Source organism: Diospyros lotus, chromosome 9, assembly GCF_014633365.1.
Source record: "Diospyros lotus cultivar Yz01 chromosome 9, ASM1463336v1, whole genome shotgun sequence".
Taxonomy (NCBI): domain Eukaryota; kingdom Viridiplantae; phylum Streptophyta; class Magnoliopsida; order Ericales; family Ebenaceae; genus Diospyros; species Diospyros lotus.
The window spans coordinates 35,513,787-35,536,391 of NC_068346.1; the positions used below are offsets into that span (position 1 = coordinate 35,513,787).

Sequence of the window (22,605 nt, forward strand, 5' to 3'; positions counted from 1 at the left end):
GTTTTGTAACATCAAAACATTAACAAAATTTTAGTAACTAATTTTTTAAACAACTTTATTGCAACACTAATGGTTTTGTCTAAAAAATTAAAAGTAAAATATGATTTGTCAAACGTCACTCAATAAATTTTTTATTTTTTTTTTATGAGCCTTCCCTCTAATATATATAACATGTATGTACACTACGGGTTAAATAAGTAATTATACAATTCTAAATATAATATAAATATAAATAATTTTTCAGCTTTTTTATTTTTAATATAAATGGTTAATTTTATACAAATAAATAAATAATTATACAAATGCAAATACAAGTGTATTTACGACAACAAGTGCATGGATTCTTCATATATAAAATTATGACTATATATAGACTACAAGTGTATGGATTCTTCGTACATAAAATTATGACTGTATAGAATTATTTTGATTGGGGGATAGAGTTGGCGTTCTTAAAAGAATTAAAAAGTCATTGGACAAAGTTAAAAAAAAAAATTATCATACTAATTAATGTGGTCTTAGTTAGGAAACTTAGTCCGTTCGGTTACAATCATGTGTTATCCCTTTCCAAAGTCAGCTCAACTAACTTGCGAGTTTTAGGCGAAAAAGTTTGTCGAGACCTTCTCAAGAATATTAATTTTTTTTCATAAAAAATAAATAATGCACCTTTCTATGAAATAAATCTATTATTTCTATAAATTAAAAAAGAAAAAAAAATTAAGGTTTAATGATAGTGAATTTTTAACTAAAATATAATGTTTAAAAGATTAAAAGAAATCAAACAACCTATTACAATAAACAAACAAAAAATAAAAAATGAGAAGAAAAAATTGAGAATGATGAGATCTTTTTAGGACCGCTAATAAAAAGTAAATTTACAATCTTAAAATCTATGAGATATTTAAGAAGAAACGGTAAAAATTGAGAACAATAGAAAGAGAGAACGTAAAACATTGTAAATTGATTGTTGGGCCGGGTGTCTTCGGAAATTTAGACTGAAAGTTAGATTTTATTTTGGTCTCAATTTTTTTTAAAAATATTTATTATTAAAAAATAAAAAATATATAAATTATAAAATTTTGGAACCTTTGTAAATGCGGGGCTTTAAACGGCTACCTAGATAGCTTCATGATCGAGCTGGTTTTGCCCTCAGTATCCCCTTTTGTTCATCCACATATACTTCTACAATACCTGTTCAGCATATGCTAATGAAAAGTATTGTCCAGAATCAAATTTGAATGAAGATGATGAAGCTGATACCTTTAAGTTTTGTGACTGCTTTCAGTATCTGAGTCTTACTTTTCTAGCAGACCTTCGACTCTGTTACCTGCAGTAATGTAAATATGCATGGAAACAGATGAAAAAGAGATGAAGGAAACTTGAATGAGTGCACCAAAAGGTGACGTATTATTACCGTATTACCTTCATGGCAGTAGTTTGAGGCAAGAAGCTGGATATTGAACTTATGGGTTCATTTCATTCCTATTTCTACACCTCAAGATAACTTGTTTTAGGGTTTTAAGGAAGACCTTGACTACGTGAAGGTGACCTCCATGTAAGCTTACGCCACCCATCTCATAAGAAATGTCAAAAAGCTAGTGGAAGGGCGTTGGCCTATCAGTTATCAAGAGTACAAAATGAGGAAGTGAAAGAAGGAGAATTGATATGTTACCCACATATGCAACCTTATGTTGTCCGATGCAGACTTTGTCTCCACCCCCAACACTCTCCCTTGCTCCGTGTGTTATCCCACCCTTTTGCAACTCCACCCCCGATGAGGTCTCCATTGGGCAACAGAATCAGTCCTCATAAAAGAGGACCTTCAACAATATGTTTCTTTGAATGTCTAAGTAACATGTTTTGTGATTGACCTTTTGTTTTTACTGTGTTAATTTTGATAATTATATCTCAATTGACTTAATTAGATGTAATTTTATTTAACATCTGAGATTAATTTAGGAGATGAGTGTCATTGCTGGTATGACACGACACCTATCATAAAAAAAATATAAGTGAGACCCACATATACAATTTTATTTATTTATTTTCTTATGTGTACATGTAAATCCCATTATATATTTTTTTATAATGGATGGCGTGCCACATTAGTACACATATCTTTCAAATTGATTTCAAGTGTTAGATAAAATTATATTTAATTAAGCCAATTGAGATATAATTGTCAAAATTGAAACCTTTGGATGAATTTATAAATTTACGAAAAGATTTGATTTTTTTTCTATTTTCCCTTATTTTTAAGGTAAAAGTAAGATTGTATATCAAAATAACTTTTCTTTTACTCTTATATAGAGGTAGAAGCTCTGACATTGATGAATTCCAGACAAATTAAAAAAAAAGAAAAAAAATATTTTTGCCTAATTTTTAATTTTGAGACTTAATTCTTAATTTTATTGATTAGGGTATTCAACCCGTTTTTTATTTAGTCTCAATTTTAAATTATTGTTTATTGTTGTTATATTTAATAATAATTAATAATGTGATAAGTCATGTGTTGGGCTGAGACATACATACACACACATACAAATGTCCCAACCACCTCTAACACAGGAAGATAATACCAAAGACAGTTCTCACAAAATAGATCGAAGCAACACAAACATAAAAACAGTAAAAGAGGCACGAGATTTTTACCATGGTTCACCATAAAATAGGGCTACGTCCACGTTGAGTTCCGGTTTAAGGGAGCTCACTGCACTATAATAATGATGATAGATATACACCCTCAGCTCGTCAACACTCCATACAAATACAGTAAGACAAGTAAGTAAAATGGTAACAGTAATAGCTTACAACCATAAATGAGCCAACACACAAGATCTGTAGGACTCAAAAGGCACTGAAGGGGAGGATGACAACAGTAGACGGAAGAGATCAGTGAGCGCCGGTATCTCGCCATGGATCGCAGCTAGGGTTTAAATAGCCACGAGAGAGGATAGGTTCTGGAGAGAAGATCGGCAGATTTAGGGCTAAGGATGAGATGCGATTGTAGCAAACGAAGACCAAGTCATTTATATGGGAGAGCATTGGGTGGGCCGCGGAGCTAACAGATCGCGGAGGTTGCTGAATGGGCCAAGCCCAATTGCCATCCATCATGCAAGGCCGCGGGAGGTTGCTAAATGGGTCAAGCCCACTAACCTTCCATCCCGCGGCCCTCTTTGAGTTGGGGCTTCACTATCAACATTCTCCCCTTGAAGACTCAACACAAACCTGTAGAATAGTGCAGCATGCTTCAACCTCTCACCTTCATCACTCTAGTTGGTTTTGGGTCAACCAACATCAATGTGCAGCAAATCCAAACAGTGTTTGAATTTTGTTGTTGACACCACCTTAGTCCCCATGTCGGCTGGATTCTCTTCAGTAGGAACTTTCTGAATGCTTACCTTTCTTGTTACAACCTGATCTCTGACATAATGGTATTTTATGTCTATATGTTTTGATCGTTCATGGTACACCGGATTTTTACACAAGTGTATAGCACTCTGATTGTCACAAAATATGTCAGCATTTCTTACCAGTAAGTGGATTTCAGCTAGTATACCTTGAAGCCAAATGGCTTCCTTAAATGCATCAGTCAAAGCCACGTATTCTGCCTCAGTGGAAGACAGCGCAACCAATGGCTGCAGCTGTGCTTTCCAGCTGATGCAATTACCTTCAAGAGAAAACATATAGGCTGTTGTGGATTTTCTAGTGTCACGATCACCTGCAAAATCAGAGTCTACATACCTAACAAGATCAAGATTTTCACCTCTTTTCATATAATTTAACCCTACTCCAATTGTACATTTAATATATCTCAGAACATATTTCAGTGCATCCCAATGTGATTTTCTCGGATTAGACATAAATCGGCTAAGCAATGAAATAGAGTATGCAAGGTCAGGTCTAGTGCTTATCATTGAATACATGATAGTCCCTATTACATTAGCATAAGGAATATCTTCCATTTTAATATGTTCAGCATCAGTTTTAGGGCATTGAGATTTTGATAAAATGAAATGTCCAGCTAGGGGAGTGTTTACAGGTTTACAGCCAGCCATGCCAAACTTAATTATTGTTTTTTTCAAATAATCATGTTGATGAATTTTCATAAAATATTTGCTTCTATTCCTTTCAATTTTCATACCAAGAATTTTATTTGCAGGACCTAAGTCTTTCATATCAAAGTTGTCATTTAATTGAGACTTTAAGTTTTTAATTTTAGACTTAGATTTGCTAATCAATAGAATGTCATCAACATATAGAAGCAGGTAAACAGGTTCATCAGATATTATAAAGTAAAAACAGGCATCGTAGTTGCTTCTAATAAAACCAGCTTTCAATGCAAAATCATCAAACTTTTTATACCATTATCGTGGGGATTGTTTTAATCCATATAGAGATTTTTTAAGTAAGCAAACATGTTCTGGATGAGAAGGGTCTACATAGCCAACAGGTTGATCCATATATATAAGTTCTTCTAGGTCCCCATGTAAGAAAGCTGTTTTAACATCTAATTATTCTAGTTCTAAGTCAAAATGAGCAACAATAGCTAGCATCAGTCGAACTGTTTTAAACCTTACAACTGGTGAGAAAATTTCAGTATAGTCTATCCTTTCCCTTTGGGTAAACCCCTTAGCAACTAGGCGAGCCTTATACCTAATAGGATCAGATTTGTTCATTCCCTCTTTCAATTTATATAGCCACTTACACTTTACCAACTTATGGTTTTCAGGCTTTGCAACCAACTTCCACGTTCCATTTAAGTTTAAAGATGCCATTTCCTCATCCATGGCTTGTTTCCATTTTAGGTGTTCACGAGATTTAATGGCCTCTTCATAACAAGATGGTTCAGTAGATTTCATTTCAGCTCCTGCTATCAGAGCACAGTAAATTAGATTGGCGTAGCCAAACCTAGCAGGTGGTCTTACTTCTCTCCGGCCTCTATCTCTAGCAAGCTGATAGTTGCTGAGATCTGGATGAGGGGTTTCTACAGCCACCTCTTCAACTTCACTTTCACTATGATTAGGCTCAGAATTTTCACCTAAGTGCTCAGAATTTCCACCTAAGCTACTGTCTAATACTGGATCAGACTCCTGAGGATCAGGTACTGTCAGCTGGTCATAAGTACCAGCTCGGTGCTCCACCTCAATATAATTTCCACCTCTATGTTCATGATGTTCTGAAGTTTCTTCTATTTTATTTGAGGATTTGCAAGGGAAGTTATCTTCATTAAATACAACATCCCTACTTATTATAATTTTTACTCCACCTGAAGTCCTATCCCATAGCCGGTATCCCTTAGTCCCGTCTTGGTATCCTAAGAATATACACTTCTTAGATCTAGGGTCCAACTTACCCTCTGACTGATGAGCAAAGGCCTCACACCCGAAAACTTTTAGATGATTGTAGGTTAGCTTTCTCTTGGTCCATTTTTCTTCTGGGCAAACAAGTTTTAATGCGGTTGAAGGACTCCTATTTACTATATATGCAGCAGTGTTTAGTGCTTCCCCCCATAATGATTTAGGCAAGTTAACAGTAAGTAATAAGCATCTGACTTTTTCTAATAAAGTTCTATTCATCCTCTCAGCTACCCCATTTTGTTGGGGTGTATATCTTACTGTTCTATGCCTAAGTATGCCTTGGGAACTACAATATTCATTAAATTCTTTGCTGCAGAACTCTAACCCATTATCTGTTCTTAAAATTTTAATTTTTCTTTCTGATTGATTTTCTACTAGAGTTTTCCATGACTTAAATTTATCTAATGTCTGATCTTTAGATTTAAGTAAGAAAACCCAGACCTTCCTAGTATAATCATCAATAATAGAGAGAAAATACATGTTTCCACCTTGAGTAGGTGTCTGAGATGGACCCCAAAGATCTGCATGTAAGTATTCTAGGCATGCCTTCGCAAGGTGAGTTCCTTTAGGGAAGCTCAACCTGCGTTGCTTGCCAAGGATACATGACTCACAGAAATTTATAGAGTCAGGTGTTAGAGAACCTAGGTAGCCTTGGCTTGATAAAGCCTGCATACCTTTCAAGCTCATATGACCAAGCCTCAAGTGCCATAGATCTGTTCCCTCAGATTTAACAGTGCATGCAGCAGGCAAGTATGAAGAACAACAACCATTCAAGACATATAAACCATTTTTCTTGGTACCAGAAAGAACTAACTTATCATTCTTAAATACAAACAATGAACCTTTTTCAGCTTTATAAGATAATCCTTGTTCATCTAAAGTACCAAGTTATATTAGATTTCTTTTTAAATTTGGCACATATCTAACCCCTGTGAGAATTCTTAAGTTGTTGTCATGGAGTTTAAGTGATATGTCCCCTATGCCTTCTACTTTGCATGAATGATTGTTTCCCATATAGACTGTTCCCTTTTCATTATCATCAAAATTATGAAACCATTCTAGGTTAGGACTCATATGAAAGGAACATCCTGAATCCATAATCCATTCACTAGAGGAAGTTTCAGAAACAGTTAAGACTTCTGCTAAACAATTTGAGGTTCCTACAGGATTAGTCGGGTTTGCCTTTTGGTTTTGTCTCTTTAAGTCATAGCAGTACTTTTTAATATGGCCTTCCTTACGGCAATGATAACATTTCCATTTAGGTTTTTGTTTTCCTTTGTTATGCTTTTTCTTGCCCTTGGAGTTAAATCCATTAGATTGTTCAGAATTAAATTGCTTCTTATGAAGTTTCCCTTTTGTGAATAGGGCATTACCATGTTTCTTAGAGGCATTTAATTCTAGTTCTCTAGCCTTTAGCCCAGAAATAACTAATTCAAGTGTAGGGACTATACCAGTATATTGAAGAGCATGTTTTACCACATTATAATCATCAGGTAGAGAATTTAGTAAGATCATTGCTCCACTAGTGTCTCCTAATGCTTGATCAGTTCCCCTAAGAAGAAGAGACAACCTAGTAAACTCATCTATGTTTTCATCCATAGACTTGGAGGTGTCCATTTTGAAATTAAATAACAGACCTTTAAGATAAACTAAATTAGGGGCATCCATAACAGCATATAAAGATTCTAGTTTATTCCAAAGGTCAAGAGGTGAGGTTATTCCATCTACTTTTCGAATGACACTGTCACCTAGATGCAGAAAAATAAGGTTATAAGCCTCTTCCCTAATCTCAGCTGTCTGATCTAATTGTTCCCTAGTCCATTTCCTATCATCTGGTTCTAGGGCAATGACCAATTTATGATGTGAGAGCAGAACCCTCATCTTTTTCTTCCAACTCCCAAAATCCCCTTTACCATTGAAAACCCCAATATCAAACCTAGTGGTAGTCATCTTGCAATCGGGTACCCTAACCCCTAGTCACTATTAGAGATTTTCTCAGTAAACCCTCAGTGACTGAATCTCTCATAAAACCCTAGAGGACAGTTACCCAAACACGAACAGAAAACAAACAGCAAGATAAACAAGGTAATCGATTTAGTGCTCTGATACCACTGTTGGGCTGAGACATACATATACACACATACAAATGTCCCAACCACCTCTAACACAGGAAGATAATACCAAAGACAGTTCTCACAAAATAGATCAAAGCAGCACAAACATAAAAACAATAAAAGAGGCACGAGATTTTTACCATGGTTCACCATAAAATAGGGCTACGTCCACGTTGAGTTCCGGTTTAAGGGAGCTCACTGCACTATAATAATGATGATAGATATACACCCTCAGCTCGTCAACACTCCATACAAATACAGCAAGACAAGTAAGTAAAATGGTAACAGTAATAGCTTACAACCATAAACGAGCCAACACACAAGATCTATAGGACTCAAAAGGCACTGAAGGGGAGGATGATAGCAGTAGACGGAAGAGATCAGTGAGCGCCGGTATCTCGCCATGGATCGCAGCTAGGGTTTAAATAGCCACGAGAGAGGATAGGTTCTGGAGAGAAGATCGGCAGATTTAGGGCTAAGGATGAGATGCGGTTGTAGCAAACGAAAACCAAGTCATTTATATGGGAGAGCATTGGGTGGGTCGCGGAGCTAACAGATAGCAGAGGTTGCTGAATGAGCCAAGCCCAATTGCCATCCATCCTGCAAGACCGCGGGAGGTTGCTAAATGGGTCAAGCCCACTAACCTTCCATGCTGCGGCCCTCTTTGAGTTGGGGCTTCACTATCAACATCATGTTTGATTACTTAGTCAATAAAGTATACTATGAACTTGCCAACTATGGAATTGAGTCTATAGAGATGTCAGATCAATCGGTTGACGACATGAACTATACTTATGAATTAAAATTATGTAGATTTTGTCACTTCATCAATCAAATCATTTAATCTAACTTGTTAGGTTAATAATTTATGGTAAAATATAATAATAATAAACAGTTATCTAAAGTTGAGATTAAATGGTAGATTTTGTCACCTCATAAATCAGATCATTAATAATGTTATTTGATGTTATTAGCTACCCTACACTACATGGGGATTAATTAATCAATTAATTTCACAAAGAAGTGTGAATGGAGGTTGTTTTCGTCCTGATGGGGGTAGGATTGGAAGAAGCCTTCATTCCACACAACTTCCTACCATACAAAAGGCTTTGTTTAAAATTAAAAATTACAAATTTTAAATGAAAGTTCATTAGGTCGCAGTGGATAGTAACAGTTTATTTTTTTAATTTTTTTAAAGTAAATTTTTAAATAAAATGAGACTTTGTGTAATAGTAAAGTTGTTTGAAAAATTAATTATTATTTAGAGGTTATTGGTTTAAATTTTATTAACGTACGTAGTTAATTTTTGTTTTTTGAGTAAGATACATAAAAAATATTTTATAAAATGCTTAATACATACGTTGTTTTTTCGACAATTAGTTGAGATACAAAATCTTAATATTTTTTAATATTAAGAATAAAATAATATATTTTTTAATTATTGAGAGAGTACAACAAATCAATCAATTTATTCAAATATTGTTAATTGGTCATTCGCATGATGTGTCACTCATGATAACAAGGACGTTCATATATGTGCTAATTAACTTTTCGTTATGGTAAGAACTTAAATAAATAATTTTTAATAGTTAAGATATCGAATCTTGACGTTTTACACATCAAGGACTACATGCCATATTTTTTAATTGTTAATGGAGTATCGTATGTATTAAGCTTTATAAAAACACTTTATTAATAGAGTTTCATAATATCGAATCTTTTGAAATAAATGACCGTCTTTGGAAAGGGTCATGTCGCATTTTGTATTCTATAGCCAAGTGGGACATGTTCCTCCCTATATTTCTCTGTGGAATGATGTTGAACCTTAATAGGGTAGGATCCAGATGATAGTCCTTGGGTGGTGTTGTATTTTGAATTGTTGTTATAATTTATTGCATCATGATGTTGGGCCATGAGTTGCATTCATTGGGGGTCATGTTTTGTATGTGTTGGGAGCATGAGCATTGACATGACACAATTGACTTATGAGTGTTGACTTGTGTATGATAGGAGAGTATATGCATTAGAGCATTCGTGTGTATGATAGGCAAGTATATGAATAAATTTTTAATAATTTTTTAGAACGCCATTAATCTAATTATCAGGTAGGGCCCCACCAACTCTTGAGCCGGTCCTACTTCTTAATCTTCCGCACTTATTTTGCTACTAGAATTGGATCAACTTCCCCAACAGCCCTTAGTCAAAGTTGGCTCAACTAACTTGGAGGTTTTAGGCGAAAAAATTTGTCAGAACCTTTTCAAGAATATTATTTTTTTTATAAAAAATAAATAATACACATTTTTATTGGAAAATTATATCATTTTATTAAATTAAAAAATAAAAAAAATAAGTTAAACTTCAATCAACTACAAAATACGATAATATCTCAATGTAGTGAATTTTCAACTAAAATATAACATATGAGAGATCAAACAAAGCCAACACAATTTACTATAATAAATAAAAAAATATTAAAAATTGGGAACAAAAAAATTTGAAATGCTGGGATTATTTTAGGGTTGCAATTGAAAGATTTATAATCAAAAATAAATTTACAATCTTAAAGTCAATGGGATAATCAAGAAGAAACGATAAAAATTGAGAAAATAAAATTGGAAATAATGGGAAGAGATAACATAAAAATTGAGAAGAGAAAATAGGGAAGATAAAACGTTGCAAATTGATTGTTGGACTAGATGTTTGTGAAAATTTGGACTGAAAGTTAAATTTTATTTTGAGCTCAATTTTTTTAAAAATTATTTATTATTAAAAAGAAAATAATAAAAAATATATAAAATTGTAAAATTTTGAGGTCTTCATAAGCAGAGCCTTAGGTGGCCGCTTAGATGACTTCATGCATGGTCGAGCTAGCTCTACTCTCAGTGTCCCCTTTTGTTCATTCACAGATACTTCTACAATACCTGTTCAGCATATCCTAATGAAAAGTATTGTTCAGAATCAAATTTGAATGAAGATGATAAAACTGATGATAAAGCTGATACCTTCAAGTTTTGTGGCTGCTTTCAGTATCTGAGTCTTGTATTTCTTGCAGGAAATGCTGACCTTCAACTCTATTAGCTGCAGTAATATAATTATGCATGGAAACAGACGAACAAGAGATGAAGGAAACTTGAATGAGTGCACCAAAAGGTGAAGTATTATTATCGTATTACCTTCATGGCAGTTTGAGGCAAGAAGCCGGTGAGGCTGCAATTCTGGAAGAACATGTAGGCTGTAGCTGATATTCAGGCATTAATGCGACAGCTCCGGCGTTCTGACTACTACACAGACATGGAATCCAGGAGCTGGCTGCCAAGGAAAGAGCTGGGCCAGGATTCTGCAGACTTGTGAAGGATCTTGTGGTTGGACGTCATGGCTATGGCTGCATCAAGTTTCTGGGAGAAACAGATGTGCAGAAGCTTGATCTGGATACCTACATCCACTTTAACGACCGTGAAGTGATTGTCTACATGGACGAGAGCAAGAAACATCCAACCGGACAGGGTCTCAACAAGCCTGCAGTGGTCACTCTCCTTAACATCAAATGCATTGACAAAAAGACAGGTAAACAGTACGTCGATGGACCTAAGGTTGATAAGTACAGAGAGCTTCTAGTGAAGAAAGGAAACAAACAAGGTGTGGAGTTTGTGTCATATGACCCTGTGGAAGGGGAATGGAAATTCAAGGTCCAGCACTTCAGCAAATACTAGTTTGGAGATGACAGTGAATGGGCAGATGGTTTCTCAACTTTCTTTCTATGATTGCTGGTGCAAGTAGATATGTGTACTTTTTCAGTTCGATTATATTGGAAAACTCGAGTCTTTGTCGTGGCTGCATCCTGTATGGTCTTTTATTCTTGTTCTTTTCTTTGGAATTGTTTGGATTTGGAGTCCGTACTTGTGAGTACCTTGGAGTCCGTCTCAAACTGCAATTATCCGGCAATATATGGCTTTTGTGAAACCAGTCAATTACGTAATATGCAACAAATAATAGCCACAATAGCGTGGCGGCGGATTTGTTTCCACTGCCACGCTAGATTGTTCCCTTTCCCTTTATTTAATATAAATTCTAGAGAATCCTATCAGTTATCTAGAGTTGGAATTTTCTAGAAATATGCAACAAATAATAGCCACAATTGCATTCTTGCTGTCCAAGTTTTTCTAATTTATCTAGAAATTCTATTCTAGTTTTTTCTATCAGTTATCACTCCTCCTGGGTGCGCATTTCAGTAACTCCAATCATGTCTTGTAGTTTGACAACCTAGTCTTCTTGTCCTTGAACCACAAATCCTTGAGGTAGTCATTAAAGAATGCTAACTTCACATCTTGTTGATAGATATGTCACTTTTTCTGTGCGACGAGGGCTATCAATGCCCTTATAGTGTCAAGTCGTGCTGCTAGAGCAAATGTCTCATTGCAATCAGACTCTAAATTGTAGCGAGTATCTTTTCGCTACTACCATTGCCTTGTCCTTCTAAATTGTGCCGTTAGGGTTAAGTTTTATTTTATAGACCCACTTAACTCCTATGATTTCTTTACCTTGAGGAAGATTCGTAGCACTCATGTGTCATTCTTTTTTATCATCTTTATTTCTTCTTCCATAGCCTTTATCCATTCTGGTTGTCTTGAAGTTGCTTCGAAGATTTTTGGTTCTATAATCATCAGGTTACATGATTCATAAATTTCTGCTAGTCTTCTTGTTTTTCTTAGTGATGATTCTAGTGATGAATCAAGGGTTTCCTCTGTTGTTGCTCGAAGTGGTGAATCTGCTTGGTCACCATTGTCCGCTTCTTCATGAGGCTAATCTCATAGTGTTGGAATGCTGGGATTTTTCCTTTCAATTTGCGCGGTCTCCTAATTGTAGTTGGCACTTTCATCAAACTTTACATCTCGACTGATAATTAGCTTTTTGTTCTCAAGTTTTAGACTCGATAGCCTTTTGATTGAGTGTTATAGCCTAAGAAGATTCCATTCTCGGTCTTCTCATCGAGTTTACCCATTTTTCCTGTGGAATATGGACGTAGCAGATGCAGCCGAATACTCTTAGGTGCTTTGCTAATGGCTTTTGTCCACTCCATGCTTTGACTGCATTGCTTACGGCTTCTGCCCAAAAGGATTTTGAAAGACCTTTCTCTATTAGCATAGATCTTCCTGCCTTCATTACAATTCTATTTTTTCTTTCTAATACACCATTTTTCTCAGTGCATATCCCACTATAATTAAGCTGATGCTCCATTCATTCGTCTTCATAGAACTTGTTGAACTCATTAGAGGTATACTCTTTTCCTCTACCACTCCTTACTGTCTTTATGTAGTGAACGCTTTGTTTTTCAACGCAAGCTTTAAATTTCTTGAAAATTTATAGAACTTGTGATCTTTGTCGTAAAAAATAGACTCGCGTCATTCAAGTGTAGTCATCAATAAATAGAATGAAGTATATGTTTTGTTCATGTGATAGAGTGCACATTGGACCGCAGACATTTGTATGGACTAGCTCTAATGGCTCCTTAGGACTCCAAAATTTACCTGATGGAAATGGTTGCCGATGTTTTTTTTCAAGTAGGCACCATTCACAAACACCATCAATCTCTTTTATAGTTGGTAGATGTCTCGTCATATTCTTTTGTTGTAGAATCCTATTCCATATGTGGAAATGGAAGTGCCCAAATCTCGTGTCATAGCCATGACCCGTCCATTTGCGCCGCCTTCACCACGAAACTTGCATATCTCCATTGAATGGGAAAACATCAATTTTCCCAAATTTTGACTTTTGCAATTATTAGGGATTTATCTTGATTGTTGTAGATTGTACAAGAATACCCTTCAAAATGTAGGGAGTACTCTTTTTCCATCAATTGACGAACACTTAGGGTGCATTTGATTGGAGGGTGGAAAGTGAGGTGTAATTTCAATTTCATAGAATTTTAATTCTCACCCTACCTCTTAGCAATTCGAATTTCTTGATTTCAAGGAAAATCTCCACTTTTTGAACTAAAATCGAATTCGAATTCCATCGAAAAAAAAAAAAAAACTGTTTGATAGAATTTTTTGAAATTTGGGTGGAAAATGAATTCTACCCTCATTTTCCACTCCTATCAAAACATCGATTTTCCCACATTTTAACTTTTGCAATTATTAGGGATTTATCTTGATTGTTGTAGAGAGTACCTTTTTTACATAAATTGACCAACACTTAGTAGATTCTAGTCTATACTAGGAACCAAGAGTACTTAATATATTTCTCGCCCTTTTTTGTGTTAATAGCAATAGCGCCTTTTCCAGTTGCCTCAAAAAAATCACCGTTTCCAATTTTTATTTTTGTCTTCATTTTACCCAAGTCCCCCAAATTGGTTGAGTTGGCTCTAGGAAGGGGCAACACATGAGTGTAACTGAATCGACTGAATACTCATTCCTAAAGACTACATTAGTCATTATGATAATTTTTTTTTTTTAACTTTGTCCGACAACCTTTTAATTATATTAAGAGCACCAACTCTATCCCTAATCAAAATAATTCTACATAGTGGTAAATTTATATATGAAGAATCGGTACACTTGTAGTTGTAAATACACTTGTATTTGCATTTGTATAATTATTTATTTGCTTGTATAAAATTAACCATTTATATTAAAAATAAAAGACCTGAAAAATTATTTATATTTATATAATATTTAGAATTGTATAATTACTTATTTAATTCGTAGTGTACATAAATGTACATACATGTTATATATATTAGAGGGATGGCTCGTATATATAAAAAAATAAAAAATTTAAATAAAAGTTTATAGAACTACAAAAGTGACTCTTGGATATTTACCACATAATTAGTAGCAAACTACACATACCAATATAGACTACTAAATATTGATTATTAAATATAACTAATACAAGTTTATCTTCTCAACACCCCCTCTTAAACTTGTAATTTAGCCTTTAACAACTCCAAAAACAACTCTCAATTTGCAGAAATCTTCAAACTTTAGAGCTTTAGTAAATATGTCAGCAACTTGAGCTACATGCTTGAGCTGAATCTCCTTTTACTGCACACATTTCACGCTGAATTTACACAACTTGGTATCTATTGCATGACTTTCTGTCACAGAATGGCACAAGAAGGACCACCATTGTGGTCGATGGCAATGGCGACAAGCTGACATTCTGTGCAATGGCAGTAGGAAGGAAGAGGCTTTGGAGATTTGGGTTTTGGATCTGGTTTCGGTGGATCAACATTGTTGATTTCTGCTGATGAGGTCTGTGCTTTTTCGGGCAAATTCCTTCGTCTAGGCCTCAAAATTAGCGTTTTTTCTATTTTAAGAAATAATTGATTTGAGAATAACTTCCATTAGGGAGTGAATTTTAATATACTGTTTTGAGGGATTTTATTTATTTCCATCTAACTTTGATCCTATAATGAAAACTCAATCTTGCCTTTTTGGTAAGATTTGAGTTTTAGGATTTTGGGATGTTTTTTCAATTTCCTAATCGTTGTAACCTATACATACTGTGTTTATATATAGGGGTTGATTTGAAAATTCTAATAAAATTTCTGTTGACATTTTCTCCATAATTCTCTTCAATTTTTCAGTATTATTTAGAATCAACGAATCATTAATTGAGTCCTATAATCCGACATTCGTGAGTGAATCAACAGGTTTAGAAGGCTTTCGTTACGTCAGAAAGGCATTATTCATGTCAATTTAATAATGCCTTTCTAATCTTTGTTCATGAGCTTCTAGTGAACCCATTAATTTTGCAGCTATTAATTTGTCTATATCTTTAGACTCCTCAATGTCTATAATAATCAGGTCATATTCTTCTGTACATGTAATTAGAATTTTTCCAAAATTTTTATTTTCAGAAATTTCATCCCCATAAATTCTGAGTTGATTTACCACTTCATCCACCCTATAGTAATATTGTTTTGCAGTCTCAGAATCTTTCATTTTTAGATTTTCAATTAAACTTCCTTCTCAAAGTTTGAAGTTTGCAAGTTCGTACCTTGTTGCTGCCTTTGAACTTCTCCTGTAACTCATCCCAAGTCGCTTTTGCAGTTTCTACTCCCATGATCCTCAAAAAGTATTCATCGGTCAAGCTCATTTGTAAAGCTAGGAGAGGTAGAGAATATTTTTGTTCATTCTTTTTTAGTTCCTTCTTTTATATCACAGATAAAATGGAAATATCATCTGGGTTATTGTACCCATTATTAACGACATCCCACAAATTTTGGGCACAAAAGTACGTCTTCATTTTAATAGACTAAAAATCATAGTTGTTGCCGTTAAAAGTTGAAATTGGATTAATGGATGAGTGGAATGCATCGACCATTGTGTAAGCTTACGCCCAATAAATATCAAACATAGCTCTAATACCACTAGTATTTGGTTGAATGGAATGAATTAATATTGTAAAAGTTGGTTGGGAATGGTCTAGTGAATTTTGGAAGGACTAATTTTGAGGAGCTAGAAGAGTGGTACTCAAATTAAAAGGCTATGAAAGTTGAAGAAGAAATAAACAATTTACAAAAGATGGGAGATTTGACTTTTCAATAACTTACTCGATTTTCTTTGATTGCTTGATGCAAAATGCATACATAGTTCCCTATTTCTAAGCTTAAGTGTGGCAGTGGATTTGTTTCCATAGCCATACTACATTTGTTCCCTTTTCCCTTTATTCAATACAAACAAAGTTGGCTCGTGCATGAAGTCATTTAGGTGGGTCCTAAAATTTTATAATTTATATATATTTTTTTATTTTTTCCTTTCTAATAATAAATATTTTATTAAGAAAAATTAGAGCCCAAAATAAAATCTAACTTTCAATTCAAATTTTCACAGACACCCAGTCCAACAATCAATTTACAACATTTTTTCTGCCCAATTTTTACGTTCTCTCTTCCCATTGTTATCAATTTTTACCATTTCTTCTTTAATATCTCATAGACTTTTAAGACTATAAATTTCTTTTTTATTATAAATTATTCAATTGTAGCCCTAAAAAAAATCTTAGTATTCCCAATTTTCTCTTCTCAATTTTTACCGTTTCTTTGTTTATTATAGTAGGTTGTTTGTTTTATTTTGGTCTCTCAGACATTATATTTTTGTTGAAAATTTACTACCGTTAGACTTTAATATTTTTTGAAATTTAGTGAAATGATGAAATTTTTTTGTAGAAAGGTGTATTATTTATTTTTTTATAAAGAAAATTAATACTCTTGAGAAGTTCTCGACAAACTTTTTTACCTAAGTCCCCCAAATTGGTTGAACCGGCTCTAGGAAGGGGCAACACATGACTGTAGCCGAACTGACCGAATACTCATTCCTAAAGACCACATTAGTCATTATGATAGATTTTTTTTTTTTTAATCTTTGTCCAATAACTTTTTAATTATATTAAGAGCATTGACTCTATCCCTAATCAAAATAATTCTACATAGTCGTAAATTTATATATGAAGAATCCGTACACTTGTAGTTGTAAATACACTTGAATTTGCATTTGTATAATTATTTATTTGCTTGTATAAAATTAACCATTTATATTAAAAATAAAAGACCTGAAAATTATTTACATTTATATTTATATTATATTTAGAATTGTATAATTACTTATTTAACCCCTAGTGTACAAAAATGTACATACATGTTATATATATTAGAGGTATGGCTCGTATATATAAAAAAATTAAAAAATTTAAATAAAAGTTTATTTGACAAGTGATGTGCTAATATTTCTTACTTAATTTTATGTTTAATTCTCATATTTTTATATGTTTTATATATTAATTTTAGGTAATTTATTATGTTGACAGGATTTGAAGAAAAAGTAAGAACAACAAAAATTATAAATTTTCGCTGCTCAAGGGTTTGATTAAAAATAAAAAATGGATTAATTGGAATTTTTAAAAATTTTAAATATATATATATGTGTGTGTGAAAACCCTATATGCCTACTTTTCTACGCTTCAAACAATGCGTAAATCTAAATTTTCTACAGAAAGTTATGGCTATTAGAGTGACAAAAGATCAAAGATATAAAAAATATGTATTACCTACGAATTTTTCATTCCATTTTCTCCAAGTTGGATTGATTTGTAGATGAATTAATGAGCATTTTTAAGTTGTTTAGAGCTTCTTATCTCTTAAAGAATTAGGATCAAATTGATCAAAGAAGTCTAGCCCAAAAGTCTAATCAAATTAAGCCCATATATATTACAAAAATCTCTAAATTGTAATTCTTGATACTTTGAGGAATTATTTTATATTTTTCCTTGAGTGTGGGACTTAAAATTTTGAGTGGGCATGGATATAGTTTGATCCATGTTTTAAGGAGAAAATTAAGGAAAAAAAGAAAGTGATGAGTATAAAAAGAGAAGGAATGTTGAAAAATTGGAGAGTTGTAAGTGAGAAAGCTTAAAGATATTGGAGAATTGAATTATTCTTGGTGAAAGATTTCTTGTATTTCTTCAAGAATTGATGATAATTTTTTTGGTAAAAGAAATTCTATACATCAAAAGAATTTTATTCTCTTCTTCTATTTCCTTTAAATTCTATATTTATGTTCTTTTATTTTGTTATGAATTTTTTCATTTGTAATATGAACTAAATTCTATAATTAGGACATTTTGATGTAACTTAAATATGATAATTTGGTTTTTATGGATTGATTTTTTTTATTTATGCAAGTGTTTATTATTGTGCTTAATGCTATCAAATACTTCATCAATATTTGATTGATATGTTGATATAGATTTAGACTAAAAGAAAAAATCTATAACTTGATCTAAATAATAAAAATCACAGAAATATAATTAGAATAGAAATAAAAATTTGACTTATATGATTAATTATCTTTACATAAATAATTAAATTTAGATCATCAACTATTTAAATTAAATTAGATTATTTGGATGAAATTGAAATACCCTAATGCTTTTTAAAACTTAAACTTCTTCATATTTATTTTATGTGTTATTATTTTATTTTATTTTCTTAAATTAATTTATTATTTAAATAACATTTAATTTAATATAATTTTAATAATTATCAATCGATTCTCGTGAAAACAATACTTTTACTCACTATTTATCACATGTGCAATCCATACACTTGTCAAAAGTCACTATCAATAAGTAAAGCTCCTTGTCGTCAATTGATTGATGTAACATCTCTATAGATATGGATAATGCTATACGGACGAACGGCTGGACGCACGGCTTGACAAACCCAATAAAATTACTATATTAACCCTTAATTTAAAAGACATTTTCACCCTCACCTCTTACCCTCTCTCAAAACCACCCTTGCACGCCCACTTCTTAGACTCTCACCTTTCGGTCTCTCTTTCACTTTCATTATCTCTCTCTGTCTTTCAAAACCACCCTCTCAAACCCACTGTATCTCTCCCCCACCCTCTCTCTCTCAAACCTACCTTGTATCTCTCCCTCACTCTTTCTCTCAAACCCACCCCCGCAGGTTGCTATGTTCGCCCTCCACATCTCTCTCGCATTGCCGTCGCGGTCACCCCTCCACTGCTGCTCGCACCGTAGTCGCCCAAGGATGGCGCCACCGTCGTCTCCTGCCGTCTCCCCGCCAACACCGTGAGCACCGCCCACTGTCGGCCCCCTCGCTTGCACAGCCATCTCCCCCCGCCAACAGCATGAGCACCGCCCACTGTCCTTGAAATTTTTTTCAAACTTTTGTAATTAATTTTATATTGTAAAATTTATGTAATATAATTAATTTTTCATGCTGAGATTGTCCAATTCCAATCCCCCTAACCCAAAGAAATCATTCTAATCCGTTACTTACTATCGTGCATAATCATAAAAACAAATCTAACACTTATCAGCATCTTCTTGCTTCAGTAATGCCTCAACTATAATCAACTTTAGTTGTTTTTCACATTCAGCTTACCTTGAGCCAATGCAGGCAAGCAAAAAATTTTACAACATCTTTATGGACTAAAATACAGGGAGAAGGAAGCTCCACTTTGTGAGGATCAAAAAAAAGGTTTTCCTTACATGTAACCTTTATTTACCATCGTGTTGCAAATAAGCCATTTAGCCAACTCAAATCTGTTACTAAATTTTTTTAAATAAAATCAGTTTCAAACTTTGTTTCATACCTGAAACTTCATAGTCTATAAATGTGATGAAACACACCGGAAGCTTTGCTTTTATCCCAATAGTCTTAATCAGTTCATTCTTTCATTTGTCTTGACACCCTTGAATTTGATTGTTTATCCACATGCCAATAAAAATCAAGGATTTTGTTGACTTGATCCAGGAATTATTATTTGATTAGTTCGCTGCTGTTTTTAAAAGAAATTTCAACAAAATATAAATCACAACTCTGAAACTCTGCTGCCTCAATAGAAATGGCAAGGATTTATGATGTATGAACTAAGACAACAGTTTATGAAGATGTAAACAAAACCATATATAAACACATGTACACTACCAGTTTGTCTTGTAGTGCCAACTTCATACACAAAACAATCTACCCTCCAGAATCTAAGAGCCAGAACCTCACACAATCAAATAAAAAAACATATTCTGAATTTTTTATTTTTACAACTAAATCATCATCAGCAGCAGCAGCAGCACATCAAAAAAACATCATCCGAGCAGCGATGAGGGGCTGGCGGTGCCCGTTCAAACGGCGTTGTGGTGAGTGCGTGCAGGCAGTTACTTGTGGAGGAGAGAGGGGCGACGACAGGTAGGGGCAAGACGGTGCGACCAGCAGAGCGCGGGGCGACGGAGGACGGTGCTCGCGGCGGGGAGGCAACAACAGACCATGCTTGACTGGATGGGAGGCGACGACGGTGCTCGTCGCTGTGGCGGGGCAAGGGTGGGACGACGGCGGACGCTGCAACCAAGGGGGTGGGGGTTTGAAAGAGATTGAGTTTGAGGGGGGCTGGTTTTGAGAGAAAAAGAGTGGGGGAGAGACACGGTGAGAGGATGGTTTTGAAAGAGAAGAGAGAGAGAGAGAGCGTGGGTTTGAAAATAAGCTTGAAAATGGGCGGGCAACTGTAAAACAACTCAAAATTGAAACCAGGTTATCACGAGATTTTGACACTAAAATCTCACGATAATTTGGGTTTGTCAATTCGTGCGTCGTCGCGTTCGTCCACTAACTTGTCGGCCAATAATGCCCTTAAACAGCAAGTTATTTTGAGGTGTATAAATAGGAATGAAATGAGCCCACAAGTTCAATATCCAGCTTCTCGTCTTCACTAAACTACTGCCATGAAGGTACGTAATACGGTACCTTTTGGTGCACTCATTCAAGTTTCCTTCATCTCTTGTTCATCTGTTTCCATGCATATTTACATTACTGCAGGTAACAGGGTTGAAGGTCTGCATCTCCTGCGAGAAATGCAAGACTCAGATACTGAAAGCAGTCACAAAACTTGAAGGTATTATCAGGTTCATCATCTTCATTCAAATTTGATTCTGAACAATACACTTTTGATTATTTTAAGACAAATTTATAAGCACATGCTGAACAGGTATTGTAGAAGTATCTGTGGATGAACAGAAGGGGATACTGAAGGTGGTTGGGGACGTTGATCCAATTCAAGTAGCAAAGCAAGTGAGGAAGACTGGGAAGACCGCAGTTTTCGGCAGTGTTAGTGAACCAAAGCCTGCAAATCCTTCTCCAGAGAAGCCTAAGCCTGCAAATCCTCCTCCAGCTCCTCTGCCTTCTTGTTGCAGTGCCTGCTGCCGCCTTGTCGAGGTGCGCTATGAGCCTTATGGTGGCACCAACTGCTCCATTATAATATTTGATACCTAATATACAAAAATATCAAGATTTCGTATCTCATCTAGTTGTCGAGGTAGCACCATATGTATTAAGCCTTTTTATAAAATATCTTTTATGTACCTTGGTTAAAAAATAAAAATTAACTACGTTAATAAAATTTAATCCAATAACCTCTAAACAGTAATTGATTTTTTAAACAACTTTACTGTTACACAAAGTCTCATTTTAATTAAAACTTTACTTTAAAAAAAATAAAAAAATAAACTGTTACTCCCAACTGCCTTCTAAGAACTTTCATTTAAAATTTTTGATTTTTAATTTTAAACAAAGGCTTTTTGTATGGTAGGAAGTTGTGTGGAATGATGGCCTCTGCCAAACCTCCATTCACGTCTTCAACAACGTCCATTCACGTCTTCATTATGAAATTAATTGATTAATTAATATCCCCATCTAGGGTAGCTAATAACATTAAATTATTAATGATCTGATTGATGAGGTGAAAAATTTACCACTTAACCTCAATTTTAGACAATTGTTTATTATTATAGACAACTGTTATGTTGCCCATCGTCGGACAACTGAGGGTGGACAACTGAGAGAGAGGAGAGTGGCCCCATGCATGTGGCACACGTCATGATTGCCCGACGATGAACAACATAACAGTGCCCTATTATATTTTATCATAAATTATTAACATGACAGTCAATTAGGTTAAATGATTTAATTGATGAAATAACAAAATTTACATAATTTTGATTGTTAAGTAAAAATTTTCTCGTCGATCCATCTAATAGATCTTTAGATATATCAATAATAAATAATAATTTAAAACTGAAACCAAATAAAAAAAAAAAGGGTTGAATACCCTAATCAATAAAATTAAGAATTAAGTCTCAAAATTAAAAATTAGGTGAGAATTAAGTATTTTGTAATCTTACTATTGCTAGTAAGAACAAAAGGCCAGGTGCAAAACGTGTTATTGTAGGTCTCTTTCATTGGCGCAGGCCAGGTACTATTGCTAACTTGTGGGCCAATAATAATGCCCTTTCACTAGCTTTTCTGACATTTCTTACCATATGGGGTCTAAGCTCACATGGAGTCACCTTCACATAGCCTAGCTTTTCTGACATTTCTTACCATATGGGGTCTAAGCTCACATGGAGTCACCTTCACATAGTCAAGGTCTTCCAATAACCCTTAATTAAAGAGCAAGTTATCTTGAGGTGTACAAATAGGAATGAAATGAACCCACAAGTTCAATATCCAGATTCTTGCCTCAAACTACTGCCATGAAGGTAATACGGTAATAATACTTCACCTTTTGGTGCACTCATTGAAGTTTCCTTCATCTCTTGTTCATCTGTTT

General features: G+C 34.3%; 1 protein-coding gene across 1 annotated transcript in view; it reads left to right on the plus strand.

Annotated features, from left to right (window-relative positions):
- LOC127810087 (heavy metal-associated isoprenylated plant protein 2-like) overlaps window positions 1-22,605 on the plus strand; it is a 124,541-nt gene that overhangs the window by 100,991 nt on the left and 945 nt on the right. The window contains exons 3-4 of the mRNA XM_052349337.1: window positions 20,832-20,892; window positions 20,986-21,212. Of these exons, the coding sequence (XP_052205297.1) occupies window positions 20,832-20,892; window positions 20,986-21,212 (288 nt within the window). The remainder of the gene's footprint in view (window positions 1-20,831; window positions 20,893-20,985; window positions 21,213-22,605) is intronic.